The 23,314-nt window shown below is 35.0% G+C and overlaps 1 protein-coding gene across 1 annotated transcript in view; it reads left to right on the top strand.

Moving 5' to 3' along the window:
* Positions 1 to 18,805, top strand: part of LOC150096376 (uncharacterized) — a 192,795-nt gene extending 173,990 nt beyond the window's left edge. The window contains exon 8 of the mRNA XM_090409046.1: positions 18,480 to 18,805. Within this exon, the coding sequence (XP_090265172.1) occupies positions 18,480 to 18,536 (57 nt within the window). The 3' untranslated portion in view covers positions 18,537 to 18,805. The remainder of the gene's footprint in view (positions 1 to 18,479) is intronic.
* Positions 18,806 to 23,314: the final 4,509 nt, after the last annotated feature.

The raw sequence follows: 23,314 nt of genomic DNA on the forward strand, positions 1-23,314 counted from the left end.
GAATGCAAATCATCTTATTATGGAACAGACAGATAAATATTTCAACCAACGTATTGAAGAACACGTCGAAGATTTTGAATATCAAAGTAGTAAGGCCTCACCTTTGTCATCACATATATTTTCTTCAGCTGACCCACAAGATGCTTCGATGACATATGAAGCGTTATGGGATGTCTGAACTATTACACCGTTGATATGACATAACCGAGAGAAGAATTCGAGAATCCTTAGAAATGGCAAAAAAAAATAATAATAATAATAATAAAATAAAATAAAATAATAAATAAATAAAAAATTAATTAATTAATTAAAATAGAATCAGCTCATTAGCAAAATAGGAAGTAGGCTAGGCCATTTTAGCCCAATCTAACTTTTGGAGTTGAGTGAGCAGCTTAATCTCCACTGATAGCTAATCAGAATTACTGGTCTGATTTTCATATGTTCTACTATCTACTTATAAGCGACATCTGATGAAGAGACGATTGACAAGTGTCGCCATCTCGTGGTCCCTAACCCTAACATTGTCTGTAATATTGTGGGTTCTACAGTCAATTTTCTTGATTTTATGGAACGAAAAACCTGGCTTTCTGGGGCGGAACTCCACTTGCTGTACAGGACTGGCTGAAGGTTTTGGAGCCTCGGGAAAAAGTTATTAATGGGGTCCCAAAATATTTGCAAAAAATAATTTTTAGCGAAAAATCATGTAATTTTATTAAACATAATTTACAAGCTTTAAATATATATAGTTATATACTAAAATATTTCCCATATCAATACTTCTCTGAAACATCAAAAATTCTATTATCAAATTATCTTAGAAATTTGAAAATGTGGGGCCCTATGAGCTCTAGGCCTCGGTCTGAGACCCGAAAAACCGACCTATGAGTCGACCCTGTTGCCGTACCAGAGATCGACTAACTCGGGAACTGGTCAAAAGAAGGATTAGAAAAAGTTGCTCTAGTAGGCAACTAGAATTGAACCTGCACCTTTCTTTTCACATAGCCTAGCGCTGAGAAAGCAAACGCCATTTCCACTGAACTAGAATTTTTTTTTTTTTTTTTTTGTGTGTGTATGGTATCCATATCATATAAATATCGATTTGTCGGAATATGTCCTAGTCATCGTCAGTCAAATACGTGTGCGTAAATACGTAAACACACCAACGTGCTCAATAACGCACCGCGCAATTAGAAATATTTTTAAAATCATTAGACTTTTGTGCACATACAAAGCTGACACTACTGCATAGTGGTTATCACCTCTGTTTTTCACTGTTATACCCGGAAAAATCGTATGTAATTAGGATGAAACGTTGTGTTTTTAATTAGAGTAACTATTAATATATTATTCTCTACAAACTCTATGTATATATAGGATTAAGGGGGGAAGCAAATATACTTCCTTGCTTGGACATTAAACACTAAATCGATCTACTGTTTATATCACGTATTTTGTTACTTCACGCCTCTTCTAACTGAAGTCGAATAGCCTTACAATCATTTGTAACCCCATGCACTTTATGTTGCTGAATATTTACTGAGGAATCACCCTGAAGTCACTGCTAACAGCAGATAAACTTTTCAAATACAATTACGACATTCAGAGTCTCAGTGCCGTTAACAAATACTTCGTGTCACTGTCGAGTTACACGAAAACAGCTACGGGCATTGGATGATAATGCATCACCTTAAAATAACTTCGAGTCAAAATTAAAATTTCACTCTGACAGATTGTGAACGGCTCTTCCCAGAGGGGACATTTATGACGACAGATCTATGAAGCTCAGTCCTTGATTTCTTATCGATGCGATCGATTTTCCTAACGTAGCCAGTTGTTGTGATAACCCAACGCACTGGAGAAATGTCACGCTAAAATTATCCTTCGTCAGCCATTCTAAAAAAAAAAAAAAAAAAAAAAGTAAGGTCAGAAATTAGTGGCGTAGAAACATAAAACATTTTCTCCATTAAATCACAATTACGTAATAAAAAAAGCAGATTGGTAAAACTCGTATGATTAAAGCATCAATGCTATTGAGTGATAGCGTATTGATTTAATAATTTTGCAGAAACAGAACATTCAGTTGGGTGGATATGCTGTTGACCAGTGGCGGCTCGAGGCTTAAAATCGTGGGGGTGCTGCAACTTTCCAAATATACATACACACTGTAAGTACAGTGTATACGTGTTTGGAGAAAATATCAAAATTATGGTAAAATTAAAAAAAAAATTAAACCTGAAAAAATATTGTTTATTATCGATAAAATTATACAGGTTGGTATAATTCAAAATTACTTAAAAATAAAATCCATTCCTTTAATTGTAATTAAAGGAATGGATTTACAATTTTTGGACATTACAATTAAATCCTTTAATTGTAATTAAAGGATTTAATTGTAATGTCGCATTACGCCGACATTACGCACTGCGCCGCATTACGTTAATACAGTGGTTCTCAAACTGGGTGCCGCAAGTATGCCACAAGGGTGCCGCGAAATTTTGAATCGTTTATTTGAAAAAAGCAAAATATTCAATTGCCACAAATAACTAAATCAAAAACAAAAACATTATATATTTTGATTTTAATGAATGAAGCGTATATAAAAATTATCATTTTTTTGTATCACTCTTATATTATATCCTGGGATTTCATTAGATCACCGCGTGTCGTAGTAACTAGATATGTGACGGCACATAAATACTGGGGAAAATGAATTAATGAATGGTTAGTTGTCCTGCTGTCTGTTTTAGTATTTCTATGTTCAGTGTGACAAGTATTATATATGATCATTTCCCCTAAACAAAAATCATGAGTCTTTTGTCATCGGTAACGAAGTACGATATTAAAGTCGTTAAATTCAGTGAGCAGAGGTTTTCGTAAACAAATGTTTTTCCTTTTTCCATCCGGAAAAAAATTATTTACTTGAAATAAATTTTTAAATAAAATATTAAAGTTACATATGCCCTTCAAAATCATGAATAATTTTTTCCTTAAAAAAAGAAGAAGCGAAGATTCTGACGATCAAGAAATGTCTACTTGTAGCAAAGCTAACGAACCAATTCGCACTAATAAATTATCAAAAACTGATACTTGCATTAATGAAGATTTGACTATTTTTAACGTTCAGCAACAAAAAAAAAAAACACTAATAAAACAACAGAAACAGAAAGAATAAGTTCATGTAAAAAGGGAACAATGAAAAAGAATGTAAAAACCCGTTTATATCAAGAGAGCTATCTAAAAATGGGATTTACGTGGTGTGGTGATAAATTAATTCCCAGACCTAAGTGTATTTTGTATGGTTTGGTTCTATCAAATGAGGCTACGGTTCCTAGCAAATTATTGCGACATTTCTCCACAAAACATGACAACTTGTCGAATAAAAATCCTGAATATTTCAAAGAGTTAATAAGATTACAAGAAAAACAAAGTAAAAGTTTTGTAAGAAAGTTTAGGATTTCCGACCGAGTTCAAGAAGCGAGTTATTTAGTCGCTGAAATAACTGCGAAGGAAATGAAGCCTCATACTATCGGCGAAACCTTGATGTGAGAACAATTTTTGGTACTGAGGCAGAAGAAGAAATAAAGAAGATTCCATTATCAAATGATACTATGAGTAGACATATTAATGATCTGTCAGTCGATATTGAAAAGTCAGTTATAACCAGAATAATCGAATCAAAATTTTTCAGTTTGCAGTTAGATGAGTCAACTGCTATCGGTGGTAAAGCACACTTACTTGTTTTTACTCGATTCATTGAAGATGATAAAATTATCGAAGAATTTCTATGCTGCAAGGAATTCCAAAAAACTACGACGGGAAAAGATGTTTTTGATATAATGAACATATATTTTAATACAAATGGTCTATCTTGGAAAACTTGTGTGGATATATGTACAGATGGTGCACCTTCTATGGTTGGAATTACAAAAGGGTTTGTTTCCTTTGCTAGAAAAGAAAATGAGACCATTATAATGACTCATTGCTTCATTCATCGTGAATCATTGGTGGCAAAGACAATAGGCTTGGAATTAAAAAGCGTATTAGAAGAAATCATTCAGGTGGTTAATTATATCACGCCCAGACCATTAAAATCTAGAATATTTGCAGGACTATGTGAAGAGATGCAATCTCATTACAAGAATCTTCTTCTTCATACCGAAGTAAGATGGCTTTCAAAAGGTCGCGTATTGGATCGTTTTTTTTTTTTTTTTTGAACTTAAAGAAGAAATATTAATGTTTTCCAAAATGAAGACAGACCAGAATTCTATAAATTATTACAAGATGATTTTTGGTGTTCCAAACTAGCCTATTTAACAGACATATTCGATCATCTGAACAAGCTGAACTCCAACATGCAAGGAAGAACTGAGAATATTTTGACATCTACAGATAAAATTAAAGCTTTTAAAGATAAAATAAAAATGTGGAAGATAAAATTAAGCACGAACAATGTAGAAATGTTCCTTAAAGTTGCCTCCAGAAAATGTAAGAACACTGATCTATAAAAACTTATTTAGAGTCATTTAACATCGTTAGAAGAAAAAATTGATCATTATTTTCCAGACATTTCAGTCAATTTATACGATTGGATTCGAAATCCATTTGTAGAGTCAACATCAGCAATGAGTAAGTTAAGTCTTATAGAAACCGAAGAATTAATTGATATAAGTAACGATCGTACGTTGAGATTGAAGCATTCAGAAATGTGTCTGAATTCATTTTGGATAACAACTATGAAGGAGTACCCCAATATAGGATTCAAAGCACTGAACATCTTATTGCAATTTTCTACATCTTATTTGTGTGAACTGGATTTTTCTGCACTCGTAAATATTAAAACAAAGAAGCGAGAAAGACTAAAGGCCCTTGAAAATGAGATGAGAATGTCTTTCAAAAACAGGCCTAATATCAAAGAAATATGCAAACAACACCAGGCACATATTTCACATTAAGTTCATATTTTATTATCTGAACCTTTATAATAGCTTTTGTTTTGTATGTTTTTGGGTTGTTTGAAAATAAACCAATTTAGTTTAAATAAAATCTGTTTTCTTTTAAACACGCTTTCCTTCATATCTTTAGTATCTGTAATATCAATTTATTTATGGGTTATATATGCGAGTCTTTCAGAATCAATTAATCGGCACTTGACTCTCTATAAAAAGCAAATAATACTAGGGGTGCAGTGAAATTTATTTATTGAATTTAGTGTGCCGCCAGACAAAAAGTGTGAGAACCACTGCGCTAATAGCTCGCATCTCACTATGATGTACGCAGCAAATACTAGCAATATGACACTGTGGTAAACACAGTGCTATTAGCGTCCTTCGCCCTGCTAACTGCTACAAGATGGATTTTTATTATTTTTTATACAAAATAAGAGAATTGTATGGGATTGTTGATGATAAAATTAAATATTTACAAGCAAATATAAATAAATTAATAAAGATATTTATATATCGAAAAAAATTGGGGGTTCTGCAGTGCCTATTCACGAGCCGCCCCTGCGTTTGCCATGAGAAATCATGTTAAATCTTAAATTATTTTCACCAATTACATTAATATTATCACCGAAACACAGACTCCATAATAAAGGTCTCTATCTGCGTTATGAATAATATGACTATTTTTATATGGCACAAGACACTTTATACTTTGTAATAAAAAAAGAAAATATATACTACTACATTTTGTAGTTGTGGAATAAAATTTCTTTTAACAATCAATAATACGTCAGTATTTTAACTTAAAGGTGCTTTTTTAATTCAGACTATTAAAATTATTATTAATTTATAAAAAAAAAAATAAATAAATAAAAGCATGTATAAAAGTAACATTTCCAGTTACTGTACTTGTCAGACGATAAGATACTAAATAAATCTGGACGATCCTTATAAAATTATGAAACTTTAAGTATGAAAAAATGGAAATTAGTCTGACAAGTTTGTCTATCTCAGTATTAAAAGGTTACACTTCCGTTTTTGTCTATTCATTTTTATAATAAAAAATATAATAATAAACGTATTAAGTCGTTAAATTATAAAAACAAGGTTTGACGAAAAATAAAACCAGAAAAACTTTCAACGTTCGTCTCAACAAGCTTTAATATATTACTGCATATGCGAACAGTGTTATGCATATCAATATGCATAACATATTGATATGCATTGATATTGATACTGGAAAGTCTAAAAATATTCCAGAGGAAGGCAATGGCAACCCACCTCTGTACCTTGCCAAGAACATTCCATGAACATGCCAAAACTGAGAAAGTACGATATGGTGCTGGATGGTAAGACCCCCGGGCCTGAAGGCATCCATCATGCAACTGGGGAAGAACAGAGGGCTTCCACAAGTAGAACTAGTTTTTATGATGTGTCCAGATCAAACTCGGAAGGAATACAATATTAACATACAGAACAGATTCAACACATTCAATGAAATCTTATTGCAATAAGATTAAAATGAAATTAAAGTGAAATGAAATTAATTAAAATGATTAAAGTGTGAAAGAGGACCAGATGAACTACGGGAAGAGATTAAAGATATAATTAAAACAGAAGCAAAGAAGAATATTCCAACAGTTTGTAAGAAGAAGAAGAAGTCCAAATGGCTGTCAGAAGATGCCATCAAAACTGCTCAGGAAAGGATGAAAATGAAGGCCACAGGAAATTTGCAGGAAGTACGGCATTTGAATGCAGAGTTTCAACGACAAGCTTGAAGAGACAAGAAAAAATACTTTAACCAGGAATGCCAACAAATAGAAGACCAAAACAAGAAAGGAAAAACAAGAGATCTTTTCAAAAAGATCAGAGAACTAACAGGCAAGTTTAGTGCCAAGGTGATAATATTGAAAAGTAAACACAAAGTATATCTTGCAGAAGCTGCAGACATCAAAGAAAGATGGAAAGTGTATACAGAAGACCTTTACAGAAAGGACTCCAAAATTACTGAGAAATTTAAAGAGCAGAATTATACGCAGGAACCAGTACCAGTAGAGAGTGAAGTGAGGTGGGCACTGCAACAGATATCCAGTAAGAAAGCACCAGGAGCAGATGGAATACCCATTGAGCTGCTCAAAGCCCTGGGAGAAGAGGCAGTTAAAATTTTAACAGCTCTATGTCAGCGAATTTGGATCACAACTACATGGCCTAGGGAATAGAAAAAATCTGTTGATATACCTGTATTGAAGAAAGGCGATGCCAGAGAGTGCGAAAATTACAGAACTATAGCATTGATTTCTCATTCAAGTAAAGTCTTACTTAAGATCATTCAGGAAAGACTGGAACCATTCATGAAGAGAGAAATACCAGATGAACAGGCAGGATTTCGAAAAGGCAGAGATACAAGAGATGAAATCGCCAATGTGAGATGGATAATAGAAAGAGCACTGGAATATCACAAGAATGTCTACCTTTGTTTCCTTGATTATAGCAAGGCTTTTGACTCTGTAGATCATGTGAAACTGTGGAATGTGTTAAGAACAATGGGAGTCCCAGAGCATTTCATTATCCTTCTGAGGAATCTTTATTATGAACAAGAAGCTACTGTCCGAACAGATCTTGGAGAAATTGAGTATTCACAATAGGTAAAGGGGTCCGACAAGGATGTATTTTATCTCCGTACCTGTTTAACTTGTACAGCGAATACATTTTAAGAATGGCAGGGCTGGAGGAGTCTTCAGTTGGAATTAAAACTGGTGGAAGAAATATTAATAATTTGAGGTATGCAGATGATACCACCTTGCTACCAGAATGCAAAGAAGATTTTAAGGAACTTATTATGAACGTTAAAGAAGAAAGTGCTAAATATGGTCTTAAACTTAACCTCAAAAAGACAAACGTTATGGCAACATGTGAACTTAATGATTTTGAAATAGATGGGGAGAAAATGGAAGCAGTTAACAATTTTGTGTTCCTAGGATCCCGAATTGATAAAGATGGTTATTGTACGGAAGAAGTTAGAAGAAGATTATTACTCGGAAAAAAAAAAGCAATGATAAATTTAAGCAACATCTTTAAAGATAAAGATATTAGCCTCACAACAAAAATCAGAATCGTGAAAGTAAACTGTGAAAGTTGGACCCTGAGAAAAAGTGAAAGAAGAAAGATAGATGCATTTGATTTATAGGCTTGGAGACGCTCACTAAGAATACCATGGACTGCAAAGCAAACCAATAAACAGTGATAGACAGAATAAAGCCAGATTGCTCCCTTGAAGCTATGATCATCAAGCAAAAATTGTCATACTTCGGACATATTATACGAGCAAATGACAGTCTGGAGAAGATGATGATGCTTGCTAAAGTTGATGGAAGTAAGAGAAGAGGAAGACCAAGAATTAGATAGGTGGATGGAGTTAAAGAAGCAACTGGGGTGCTTGGAGGTTCTGAAAGACATGGTCATGGACAAATCGGAATGGAGAGTGTATGTTCTTGGAATCGCCAGGAGTCGGAAACGACTCGATGGATCATAACACGTGCTGATAATCATGTAATGATGACTTGGTGAGTAAAAACGGGGCAATTTGTCAAGACATTTTGGGGCTCCTCCAGCTTTCCGGATGATAGCTGGACAAGTCGTCAAAATCGGGACTGTCCTGCCAGAATCGCAACGTAGGGTTACCTTAATTTTGAAGCGAATTCCTTCTCAACTGTCAATAGACACATACAAAATACATCTACGCTTTTCGATTATGTCAGTGTTCTTAATGTTAAATTATTGTATATTAAAATATAAAAGTAAATACGGAAATAATCCGAGACAATTATGAAATATGAAAAGAATCTATAAGTTCATGTACTGTAAGTTTATTTACTGCCATTTGTATGATTTGTACTTTTTATGCTATTTTATATCATTTCGACCTCAAAATCTGAGATGATACGACAAATTTCAATAAAGATAAAGATCCCGAATGATTATTTTTTATCAAAATTTTTCCGCCTGGAAGGTGGACGAATTTTGATGCTGACCTGGTTGGCCGAGAGTGGTTGGCGTATCGGCTCTCCAACCAACAGGTTGTGGGCATGGATGTTTAAGATTGTCTTTAGGTGAGAGATGATTTCATCGCGCGGTGTGACATTACCGTCCTTCTTATCATGTTTGTTCTCTAGAGCGGTTTCCGGAATATGTAAAAAAAAAATATAAAATTAAAATTAAAAAATATATATATAATTAATTTTAAAAAGTAGAAAAAATCTTTAGCTCACCCATGGTATGAATGTATATTGGTTTAGAGCGTTTTTTTTTTTTGAAATATAGCTAACACTATGAGCTTATAGTAAATTCGTATACTAAAGTGTATAAATTGTTATTTTACATTTTTTCCACACACACACACACACACACACACACACACACACACACACACACACACACACACACACACACACACACACACACACACACACACACACATTTGGGACTCTAGAAATACCAATTCGCTGCAAATCCTTGGCCTTTTCGTCATATGTGGATATGTGGATATTGGAGATGGGATAAGGTACCAGGAGTTTAAAGGAATCTTTCATGCATGGGAGTCACACACACACACACACACACACACACACACACACACACACACACACACACACACACACACACACACACACACACACACACACACACACACACACACACACACACACAAACCACGGCCATCTTAGGTCAGGTTAACAAAGTGTGGACAGACAGAAGGAGGTTATAAACTTCTACGACAACTGAATTTTTAAACTTTGATAATAAATATCTCTCCATCTCTGGGTAGATATTTTGAATCTTTCCCTTTGACCAAAATAATACCCCTATCCCCACAATGAAGCTTTGAATATTAGGAAACGCATTTTGCATGGAAAATCAGCACAGATAAGATAATTTCGAAGATAAAAACGTCATTTTGCAGAATAAATTAACTTTATTTTGAATTAAATTACTGCAATTAAATAAGTAAAATAATTATGTATAAATACGTTTTTACGGCATTTGTAAAATAACCAAGTTTGGCCAATTATGAGAATAGCAAAATATAATATATACATATACAGTATATATGAACCACTAATTCGCGTTACTGACTAATTAACGTGGACTACTGAATCCCCAGTTAATATGGAATCTTTTATTCAGAGAAAGGGTAATCGCCGTTATTGTTTCACATCTACATAACAAAGAAATGTTTTTTTTTTTAACTTAAATTTAAAAATTTTAAGTTTTTAGTTTCGAAAAATGTATCGTTTCATAAATAAGCTTGGTTGACTGTTTGGCTATAAAAATAAATAACAAATACTAATTATCCTTTCACTGAATAGTTTATTACTAATCTATAACCTTATGGTCTACTTTTAACCCTGACTGTTTCTCAATTTATAATTTATATTAAAATAGGAATATGAAATCTGGAAATACCGTATATGTAATAATAATAATAATAATAATAATAATAATAATAATAATAATAATAATAATAATAATAATAATATTTTTAATAATTATAATAATTAATAAATAATAACAATTAATAATAATAATAATAATAATAATAATAATAATAATAATAATAATAATAATAATAATAATAATAATAAGTCAATTTTTTTAAGTATAAACTTCGATTTTCCTGCCTCTGCGAGATATTTTTATTCCCGAGATTTTGCCTGAAATAACCTAGACCCGGGGTCGGCAACCTTTTGAGTCGGAAGAGTCAAAAATTACAATTTACAAAATTTCAAAGTTTTTAAAGAGCCACAAAATTTTTTAAAGAGCCACAGCCAAAGCACTAGTGAAGACGCCAAATTGTCTTGCGTCGAAAGCGAATTAAAACCTACATAGAAACATCCGACGACGGCGTCATTCGAGAGCTTCCGACGGACTGACGACAGTGACGATGCGTGTCACGGGGGAGGGGTGCGGTGAAAAGCGAGTACAAGTGGCTGAGAGATAGAATCGGTGCCTAATCCTCGTTAATCGATTCAGAACGATTTAAATTTTTTTTTTTTTTTGATAAAATAAATAATATTTGCGTATGGAACTAAAGAGCCGCAGCTTCACATCCAAAGAGCCGCATGTGGCTCGCGAGCCGCAGGTTGCCGACCCCTGACCTAGACAATTCGCAATTAGTCTTGCGCAATAAAAAGAGAGTTTTATTTCCGTGTTTATTCGTATTCTGTAAACAATGTTAAAATACCGATTACAGAGACAATAGTCAACTAATAACGCGTCTAATAACGCAGAATAAATGGTTCTTAAACTGCCAAATTAAAATCTCATTTTAGTAACTATTATTTCCGTTTCTTTTCTTCTTTATTGATCAGGCCTCATTACCATATTATAATATCAGCTTTCACGACGTGTTATTTAGTTTAATCCAGTCTATTTATATAGTATATTGCACTTACATTTTCTGCTTAGTTATTTCTTTATTTTTTGCTAGCACTGTTTTATTTGTCATGACTTTTTTTATGTATATCGATATTGACTTCTTCAATAATTATATAATTACTATTGTCTTCGTATCGAGTACTTCCATTTGTCCTTCCATTTAAGTGTCATTACGTTTTCTCTTTCTTTTTAGAAATTATATTTCATGTAAAAATAACGATGATAGAGTGAGGCCTTGTGTTAATTTCCATAATATTCTTTCGTTTCTTTCTTTCCTCTAAGTTTGAAAATTGAGATTTCTGTTTGAAAAACACAAATTACAACGATTCTGCATGCCAGCACTTAAAAAAAAATCATAGCATGACAAATTGCAATAGTTACAGAGAAGAAATAATAAATCCAAAGACTTATCGAGAGAGGGCGCACCACTCTACAACTCCCCATCACCATTATTACTTAATTCATAATATTTTCAACATCTTGAAAAGTTTTTTTTTTCCATTTATTTTATAAAATTTACCAAAATTATTCGTAATATATGAACGATGTATGACTTTTAAGATTAAATTTTTAATAATGCATAAAAAAATAGCGTCTTTGCATTTTCCAAAAGACACGCAAAGACGCTAAATGTGCGCGCGCATATTTCGTTGGTATAACCACAGCGACCACCTTGCCTCCCATCTGAAAAAGTAACCATGTTGCCTTGTTCTGGGAAGTTGTTCTCAGGTAAGAAGGGATTTATGTGGAACTACAAAGCTGGTGATTATAGTTCGCCCACCGATTTGAGGTCCCTCGACACTTCTGCGCATGTCAGAAAAAGGAGAATCCATTCCGATAATAGGGTAATCAGTCTGTCTTCTGGGATGTAATAATAAACAAACTGAGTTTGTTTATTATTACAGGTCGGAAAATTTAGCTTTTCTTTTACGAACATTGCTGTTTTTAAAGTGTAACTATTTTGCTTGTATAACAGTTGGAAAAATGTACGTAGAGTGTTAATACGTGCAAATACTACGTTCTACATAAAACAATGTCACTTCGCTCCATGATAAGTTTCCTTTTATTCTGGGACTTTTTAAAACAAAATCCGATTTCATGAAGTATTTTCCTTAGAGTTTTTCTTTTCCTAGGAAAATTAATTTTTTCTTTAAGCACAGGAATCAATTTCGGAACAGTTGGCACTCTTTTCTCGACCACGTAAAATTCGTGAATAGCTCTTCTTATAACGTCTACATCAAAATCATTCAAAGCTACGGTTTCGATGGTTTTCTTTCTCTGGCGCTTTTTTTTTAGGAGATTTAAATTTTGGCTTACCTTCACCTTTTGATTCCCTACGAATTCTTTTAACAGTCGACCCCGATACGCCCGCAATTGCACTTGCATTTTATGACTTGAGAAAGGGGAACAAGAAGACGGCCTTCTGACGATTCTTTTTCGCAGAATGTCAGCACATTATTCAATATTCTTTTGCAAGAGCTACTGAAACGTGTAACAATAGAACTTGTTGACTGTATTGGATCCATCATACAAATTAATAATAAAAAAATAATGCAAAAAGAGAACAACAAAAATCAAGCTAGTAGTACTAGTACAGCGACAGACAAGAAAGCACGTGATTTCGCATGTTGGCGACCAATTCGTACATCCTTCATTTCTTTCTCCCCTTCAGCATGAATCGACTATTCTTGGCACCAAGCCAAGAAGGGATCTAGAAATGGTGGGCGAACTATATAACAGACTTTGGACGCAGATTAGAGCTGTGCTGTGACTCAAGAACTACATGAAGAGAATGTCAGTAGTGAATGTGATGTGGAAATGTTTGAGAGACGCAGAATCGTACTGCATACCTAGGATCAGGAGAATAAACCAAATAGGGATTAAATGGATAAGTAGTGATATAAAGCAGGAACTTTAAAAAAAATAATAATAATAAAAACATTGCGGTGGAAATATAGAGAAAAAAAGAGTCATCTGCGATCTAATGAGAAATACAAACCGTAGGCAAAAAGGGCGAGTAGGAAGGCTAAATCATCATATTGTTCTCGCTTTACGAGTCTCTGAGTTTATAACTTTTTTTTCAAGTGTCAAGTATCAACAAAATCCAATATGAGCATTAATTGCAATAAATAAATGTTAAACGTTCGCATTCAAAGCACTCGTATAGCTATACTCTACTCGTATAACAGAAAACAGTTATCACGCTGACGTTACCAAGTGTGGTTGTGTTGCTCTTTGTTTTCGCTGTCTTGTCTTATTTCGATTTTATCTCCCGTACTAATACAGTACTGTACATTTTGACAAAGCGAAGTAATACTATGGAGTAATGTGGATAGAAAGCCACAGCGAAGAGGAATAACATTGGAAACAAAATATGACAAAAGAGTGACAGGAATAAGATACTGTGTAGGCGGCATTGTTTTATAAAGGTAGATCTTGTCTTAGTAATTTGCTCACATTTTAGTAATGACAGAGTGACAAAGAAATCGGATAAAGAAAATGACTACTTGATACATGATACTGCTAGTCTCTGCAAATCTATTTGGCAGAATGACTCATGTAAATTATTATATAAGTCGGAGCAAATTGGAAATGGTATGAGGCTGTTTGCATGGATAAGGAGTGGCTGACTGACAGATATCAGAAGATAGTATATGGTGGAGCAGAGGGGGGGAAAAATTCGAGTAACTATTGGAATGCTTTAAGGTTCTGTATTAAGCCCAATTGTTCAGTTTTTATATAAATGATATAGGAAATGATACTAATAAAGCTAATAAAGGTGATGTAGATATTTTGTAATATGATTTAAATAGATTAGTTGTGTGAGCGAAGGATGGGGGTAGTGGTGGACAGAAAGTTGAAGATTAAAAGGCAAATTTGAAAAGTTAGAGAAATATCTCAAAGGATTACTGGAATGATGAAAACCATTGACATTGATATGATTCGACCAAATCTTGGCTACGCACAGAATATACTTTGGTCACCTGGGCTTCTTGGGAACAGGAGAAGGCGGAGCGGATTCAGAGACGAGTAACTAAGCCAGTAACAGGTCCATGGAATGATCAGTGTGAGGAGAGTTAAAGGTGTGAGTTGCAAAGTTTAGTTGATGGGCGGCAAAGAGACGGATCATGATAGGAGTTTCAATATTACTATGTTTCTATGTTACTCATGTTAGTAAATAAGGTGCAAAATAAATACGATCCTTGGTAGAAACAGTATCAGATGATACAGGTTATGCATAATTATAAGATGAACATCTTATTTTTAATGTGAATTACGTCACGAAAGGTTATAGACCTGGAATACATTGATGCTGTTAAGAGTTAGTGTCAGTTATATAATCAGATTCCCTTGCCACAAAATAAATATGGTAATTTTTAAAACTTTTTATACTTCCAATAAGTAGGGTGGTATCCTCACGGGAGGGAGGGAGGGACAAACATCATCTACTAACTGAAGACTTTCACAAACATCCATGTCTCAGTAGGATTCGAATTTGTAGTCCATTAAAGACAGACGGGGTTCATTCTACCAACAAAGACGGTCAGACTAGATTAGATATTATTATTATTATTATTATTATGATTATGAACACCCGACCTCCATGGAGTCAAAGACTCATCGTGGGAGGTACTCACTACTGCATACAATGCTCATCCAACCTCGTCTTAAACTGATTCAATGTGTCCATATCCACAACACACTCAGGTAATGCATTCCACTACCAACCACCCTCCTTACACAGTTTCCAGCATTGGCCTCTTGTTTTACTTCTCTCCAATTCTATGAAAAATCTCTTCCATGTCTACCTGATAACAACCCCTGACCAGTTTATATGTTTCAATCATATCCCCCCCCTCTTCTCCTATTCACGAGGCTCTGCAACTTACATTCCCTCAATCTGCCCATATACTCCACATTCCAAAGACCACTGACTACCTTTGTGAATCTTCTTTGTGCCCTTTCCAACATATCCTCGTAACCATGAAAACCCGTCGACCAAATCTGTGCAAAATAATCCATATGAGGCCTGATCAAGGCCTTACACAATGGAATCATAACCTCTCTATTTCTGCATGTCAGGGTTCTCCACATCATTGCCATTATTCGATGTGATGTCTTCACAACTTGTGCAATGTGGCCCCTGAATTTCAGGTCCTTGTCCACCATCACACCTAGATCTCTCATCTCCTCTACTTCTGTTAAAGTTTTCCCAACAAGTGTATACTTGGCATCCTATCGTTGCTCATCTCAAAACCTTACACTTGGAAACATTGAACTGATAGTTCCACTTACCTGCCCATTCATGCAATCTATTCAAGTGCTCTTGTAAGGCATTAACATCAGCCTGGCTGTGCATTGTTCTCCCCAGTTTTGCATCATCTGCAAACAGCTGGATATCACTAGTTAAACCAAACCCCAAACCGAATATCATTAACATATAAATTGAACAATGGTCCCAAACTGACCCCTGTGGCACACCACTGGTGACCTTCGAGATACTGCACCCTCATATACAACTTTCTGATACCTACTGACAGCCAGTCACTGATCCAACACAGAAGTCTGTTATCCAATCCCATCTCTTTCAATTTAAGTAAGGGCGTTTCATGTAGCAGTCTATCAAAAGCTTTTGAAAAATCCAAGTACACCACTGTATATGCATCTTCTCTGTCCAAGGTATTTGTCACCTTTTTATAGTACATAAGTAAGTTAGTGAAACATGATCTCCCCTTAACAAATCCATCCTGATAACCACAGAGAATACTGCTGTTATCAACCCATTTCTGTATCCTGCTTCTCATCAATCTCTCCAGGACCTTCACCACAACTCCAGATATACAGACCGGTCTATAATTTGAAGCTACAGCCTTATCACCACCTTTATACAGTGGAACAATTTTACCCTCCTTCCACTCCCTTATAACCTGTGCTGTTGCAAAACTCTTGTTAAACAGGCATGCCAATGCTACTGCCAGTTCCCTGGAACATTCTCTTAAGATGCGTGATGATATTTCGTCAAATCCTATCACTTTATTAACGTCAAGGTTATTTATTTCCTCAAATACCTCCTGCTCACTCACAATTAAGCTATCCTCTCCTATGTCCTCTACACTTAAGTTCCTCATGATTCCACCGTGATCAGGATGAAACACCTTTATAAATTGATCATTGAATACCTCAACAATGTCTTCTGCAGCAGTTACCATTCTACCACTTTCATCCCTTAACTTCATCTTTCCACGATCATTCTTCCTTCTACTTGCCACATATCTAAAAAGCTCTTCAGGGTTTTTCTTAGCCTTCTTTGCCAATTTTTGCTCATACTCTACTTTTGTTTTTCTTACTAACTGAGTCACTCTCCTGGCTTGTTCTTTATATTTTTCATGCGATTGATTAGCATTATTCATCTTGTAATTCCTCCAAAGGACTTTCTTTTTCCAGATTTCATGCTTAAGCTCCACATTCATCCATTTTACGCCAACCTTATTCAGCCTTTTGGCCTTTGGAATACATTCGTACATTGATGCTGTTATGTATTTCTTTGTAAGTTCCCATGCAGCATTTATTTTCTTACCGCTCAACTCCTCGTTCCATGTTATAGCTCGAAGTTGTCTCCTAAGCTTGTCATAATCACCAACCTTATAATTCCACATATATCCTTCCCTCGCAAAAGCCTGCATATGACTAGCCACAACATAGGTGATTACTTCATGATCACTTTCTCCAACTGGAGGAAAATGTGAAACCCCTCTAACAATTACATCCTCTGATGAAATGATGAGCTCTGGAACTCTTGATCCTCGCGTGCCTTTCTTTACATGCTGCCTGAGATAGGTATTTCTCAAGAACTCGAGAACTTCACTTTCCTTATTCCCAAATGCTATCTCTTCATTCCAATCTATACCACCATAATTAAAATAACATATAATAATTAACCATCCTTTGTTCGCTAATCCAAGTTGTTTATACATTTCTTCATCACCACCTTCCACATTTCCAGGCCTATAGCATCCAACTAAATATGTCTTCCTCTCAACCTCCACGTTACACCACACTGCCTCATAACCATTGTCACTATTTCCCTCTTTCGTATCTACCTTATGTGGACTTAAATCCCCTGCTATCACCAGCAGCACTCTCCCTCCCTTCCTGCTCTTTCTATCCTCACGAAAAATACTGTACCCTTCCATTTCTATTCCCGTTATGATATCATCTTCATTCAACCATGTTTCACTTATTCCGATGATTTGGATACGAATAAACTCAATCACTGAAACCATTTCATCCCCTTTTTTTCTGATACTTCTGGCATTTGTAAACAAACACAACAGTTCATTTTTAGGTCTATAGCCAGTCCTATCCAAATCATATGTTGGTTGTGATTTCCCCACTACACCTGCCAAATCACCTTTATCAACACTAACCACATATACCTCCTCAGTCTCCACTTCTCCACCCACATTGCAATATATCCCATCTGCATACACACATTCACTGCCACTTTCAACATTCACTCTCTCTCTCTCTCAATGCCATGTCTCCCTGTCCACCCGAGCTCCCCCCGTTTCGCTGTTCCTCTTATATTAGAGTTCTCTCTTCCTCTCTCACCCCACTACTGTTTCCACTGCCAAGCACTGCTGTCTCTTCAGTACCACTCTCCTGATTTTTCTCTTCATGGCTTCCTCTTGATCTCTGGCACGCATCACACACTGTACTTCCATATAATACAGTTCGAAAACCTACTTAAGAAATATAATATAAAATCAATAAAATATTAGACAGCCATAAGAAAAATATAATACTGTGAATGAACGTACTGAAAGAATGCCAGATAATAAAACGATATAGATGATCAAATATCTGAATCCAGTTTGTAAAAGGTTAGAAAAACCAAAGAAGAGATGGACATGCATAAATAAAAATTAAAATAACATTATTGAAATAAACTCTACATCCACTGCATGTAAGAAATCGCTGATTACATAAAAGCCACTGTAAGCCTTTCAAAAAATGATAAATTATTATCTAAAGTTGTTACTTTCATCAGAAATATATTTTTGATAAATATCTTACATATTTCGTCTTCTCTTTTAACAGCAACACACCCCGCCGAACACCGAAGTGCCACCTGTGGAAACAGCCTCTAATAAGTGAGTCTGAACTTCAGCTACTGAAGAAGCAAAAGAAAACTAACATCACTTCTGTAATTCGGTCGTCACGAATCTCGAAAACTATCAGACGCTGAACCAGATGAAGAAATATAGCTACATTGCCAAATAATTCATTACACCTCTCTCTCTCTCTCTCTCTCTCTCTCTCTCTCTCTCTCTCTCTCTCTCTCTCTCTCTGTCTGTCTATCTATCTATCAGAGAACGTTTCTCCATGTGCAGTTTGAGATAATCAAATCTTTTCTAGCACATAAATAACCATACAGAATTACGCCTGATAATAATAATAAAAAAGACTGGTTTAGATTAACGAAGAGGTTAGTTATATGCTGAGAAATTCAGCCCAAATTTTACTATTTTGGGATATAGCTTTTAAATCTTTATAGCAATGTCGCTTTTGTGGCAAAACAGAAATGATAGTAAAAGCTCATAGATCGATCTTTCTGGAGTCTGTTAAGAGAACGTGTTGATGGTCAGAACATGACAGTTATTACATGCCTGCTTAATAATCTCCCACAGCAGAATAATTATTAAAATCGTGAGTTCTGATGTAACGAAATGCTTGCAAGCAAAATACCTCACCGGAAAAAAAAAAAAAACGGATAATTCTAAACTGTGTTCGTGTGAAGTGAGGTGAGGGAAGTGCATCGCTACAAGATGTGAAAAAAATTTCCAGAAAACCATTTGTGACTATGAAAGCTAAGGATTGCGTTTTACATGTTATTCAATTCTAATTGCCTTTCTTAGTGTCTTGATAATTCTTCTGTACCTCATTAAGATACCACTTGCTCAGTTCTTTATTTTGTTGGTAAATTTTATAAAAAAAAAATTATGTTCTTACTGTTGTTGTTGTTGTTGTTAAATGAACTGGGATTGTATACTAAGTGCAAATGAACTAATGGAAAGAAAGTGTAATTACAAATCGTTAATGGAAACAGTTTTTGTTAGAAATATGCTATCGAGTTAAATTTAGAGGTTTCTTATGAAGTATTCCAAGACTAGCAAACATTGTATATTTCATTTTGAAAGGCCTTAAGTATTTTCTTTGTTCTTTCTTCTGAATCATATAAATATCTGTACAAATCATAGGACAAATCGAGAGGACTAAACTTGTGAATAAATGTGAAGTTTTAATTTCATGGTACTCGTATATTTTTGATTGATTTCTTATATACCATAAAAGAATTTACAGAAAACTTTCGTTGCAAATAAATATCTGTATCAAACTAAAGTTATCCATTTTGGGTTATAAAAAGAAACTAAAATAAAATAAAAATAAAAATTAATTGAAAAGTAATGGCATTAGTCAAGGTAACCTGAAGGCTGTTCTACGACCTTTTCCCCTACTCCTTCCGGCTTGGAAGTGTTCCCATGGTAACACTGGAGATCGGTATGAAATTGATGTCATATATCTTTGTGGCTCACAATGTGCTTGATTTCGAGATTTCTCAGGCAATGAATCTGAATACATGGAAACAATGTGTTTCTACACCCATCAATTAGAGACAATCAGCTTCCATTTAAAATAAATGAACAAAAACCAGCAAATGCATTACATAATAGTTAAGCAACTTTTTATAAGAGAACGAAAGCCGAGTTGGACAAGGCGAATGGCTACACAGTGATACTGCTATTTGCCAAGGCTTTTGACAGGATACCCTCACGGAATACTGTTACGCAAATTAGAACAAATGGGGATGGATATTAAACTGGTGATGTGGATAAGAGAATGGTTCGTGGACAGTTGCCAAAAAAGTACTGTATGGAGGAGCAGAGTCCAGGATGAAGCAGGTGAACAGTGATGTGCCTAAACGCTCTGTGACTGGATTATTATTGTTTAATTTGTACATAAATGATATAGGAAATGACATGAAGGGGGATATTCAGCTGTTTGCTGATGATGCAAAGTTGGGTAACGCAATAATTAACCAAGCTGATGTAGAAAGCTTGCAGGTCGATTTAAATAAGCTGGCAATATGGGCAAAAGATAATGGATTTCAGTTCAATGCGGAAAAGCATAAAGCTATAATTTTGCATTAAAAGATTGCAAGCTGTGTACCCTATTAATGGAACTGTACTCCAAGACATTGATGAGGCTATAGACTTGGGGGTGTTAATGGATAGAGGGTTGAAGTTCAGAGAGCATATTGCTAAGGTGACCAAGATAGCTCATAGGATTACTTGGTTGAAGAACACAATAACATGCAGAAATAAAGAAGTTATTATGCCTCTTTATAAGGCGCTGATAAGTCCACATCTAGATTATTGTACTCAGATCTGGTGGCCTGGATTCCTTGGAGAAGAGGAAGTGGCAAAAAAGATTCAGAGGCGAGTGACCAAATCGTTGAGTGGTGTGAAGAAGGCTTCCTACCTTGATAGATTGAGAGTTTGTGGTTTACAGAGGTTGGTTGATAGGCGGAGAAGAAGAGATATGATAGAAACATTTAAATTACTAAAAGGTTTTTATAAGACTGATGCAGAGGAAATATTTCAACAGTGGGACAGTGGTGGAAGAACAAGAGATCATCATTGGAAATTAAGTAAGAGCATAGTTAACAAGGATGTGAGGACTAGATTTTTCGCTTGGAGAGTGGTGAGTGAGTAGAACGCATTGCCTAACACTCAGTTGTGAGTGCATCATCTGTAAATGAGTTCAAGAAGAGGTATGATAGATATTACGCGGATAGTTTGGGTCTCCAGCGATGAGTCTACTGACTCGATGGAGACACCCGTATAAATAATAATAGTAATAATAATAATAATAATAACGGTAAAAGACATTAAAATCAGCATTAATTCACTAAATGACATGCAATTTGATGAAAGAGAGATCCCAACTCCGTCAAGAACTTCATTCTCTAAAACTACAATATAAACGTTTAAATCAACAACAACATATAAAGAAAATCTTGTCATAAACAGTCTTCCTAAAACTGCACCTACAGAAAACCTCAGAGTCGTAGTTTTAAAATTAGGCCATGCAATTGATATCCCCCTACATCTTAACGACATTCAGACCATAAATCGGATTCCTAGGAAGAGCAAAATACAAGGCTTGCCGCGACCTGCACAATCATAGTTCATCTTACAAGCAAGTCCACAAGAGGCGATCTCATAAAAGTCAGCAGACAGAAAAAACCAGTTTCCAAGGACTTGAACGCATTGAAAGACAACGCACCAATCTTCCTATTCGAATAATTAACACCATTCAACCAGAATCTGTTGTACCAAGCAAAAAAGCAAAAACAGAAAGAAAATGACCAATTTTTGTGGATCAGAGATGCCAAGATATTCTTGAGGAATTCACAAACTTCAAAGCTGATACAAATTAAAAGCTCAGAAGACATAGAAAGGCTGCCACAGTGAAAAAAAAGTAGCCTAATAAGTTCAAAAAGACGATCACAATAAAAAATGAATGTGAACCATCAAGACAGATGCAATAACACCAGAACATACCGCCAATTTCATTTTGATTAGCCCTTTCAGATCATTCATTTGACTTCGCAAACATCAGCCCCTACTTCCAACACAGCAACCAAATCAATAAAAAAAATATATATATAATTGGTGTGATCCTCAGATAAGCTTATTAAAAAGCTTCGAGGATGCATTACATCTCAACCGAAATCAATAGAAAGAAAAAAAAGAATTATTTATTACATTGAATTACATATTTTATTACATATTACATGAATTACATATTTATTTATTACATTGAAGAGCCTGTGTAGCTCAGTAGAAGTGGCGTTTGCACTCTACAGCACTTGACCGTACGACGAAAGGCGTTCGAATCTAGTCGCCGACTAGAGGAACTTTTTCTAAGCCTTTTCTCGACCGGTTCCAGAGTTAGTCGATCTCTGGCATGGGCTAGCGGATTTTTCTTCCTGGAAACTCGGGTTTTTCGTCCCGTAAACTCAAGAAAATCTACCGTCGACCCCACACTATTTTCAGACATTAGATATATTGTGTTAGGGTTAGGAACTACCAAAGATGGCGGTTCTTACTAGCCACGTTCTTCACTGCGTGCCGATTAATTAGTGATAGCCTTGGGCCAGCTATCTCTGATTGGCTACCAGTGGAGAGTGAACCCATTCAGTCTCCAAAAGTTAGATAGGGCTAAAAGACGGCCTCTCCTACTTCCGATACGGGAACAAAAAGGTGTTAGCTGATTTTTTTTTTTAAATTTTTATTACATTGAAGTGCTGTAGTTACAGCAGTTAAAAACATTAAAAGCAAAAATTTTAAAAAATATATATATAACTTACTGTTATACTATAAATGCTGTTAAAAATGTAATCTTATCCAATTGCAAACTATAAATTACCATCTGTAGTAACTATTATTAACACATTATACAAAAAAAAAGGAAATTTTTTTTGAAATTCACTGTAAAAACATATAAAAAAAATCACTGTACTCTATATTTTGTACTGAACAAAAAATGCAATAGTATGCTTTATAGTATATATGAAAATGCTCTGTATGGTTATAAATAAAATGTTATTACAGTTTTTAAAAAAAATATTATCATTATTATCAAATCAACTAACGCCTTTAATTCCCTAATAGGGACTAGGCAAGGCCTTTACCCTATCTAGCTTTTGGAGACTGAGTGGGCAGTTCAATCTCCACCGGTAGCCAATCAGAGATAGCTGTCAAACAAGTGCTGCCATCTCTTGGACCTAACCCTAACAAGATATGTCACTCTCTGAAATAATGTGGGTACTACGGTCGATTTTTTTGTGTTTACCGTACGAAAAACCC

This window comes from Typopeltis vanoorti, chromosome 19 (assembly GCF_054136105.1).
Source record: "Typopeltis vanoorti isolate ZY-2024b chromosome 19, IOZ_Tvanoo_1.0, whole genome shotgun sequence".
NCBI lineage: Eukaryota > Metazoa > Arthropoda > Arachnida > Uropygi > Thelyphonidae > Typopeltis > Typopeltis vanoorti.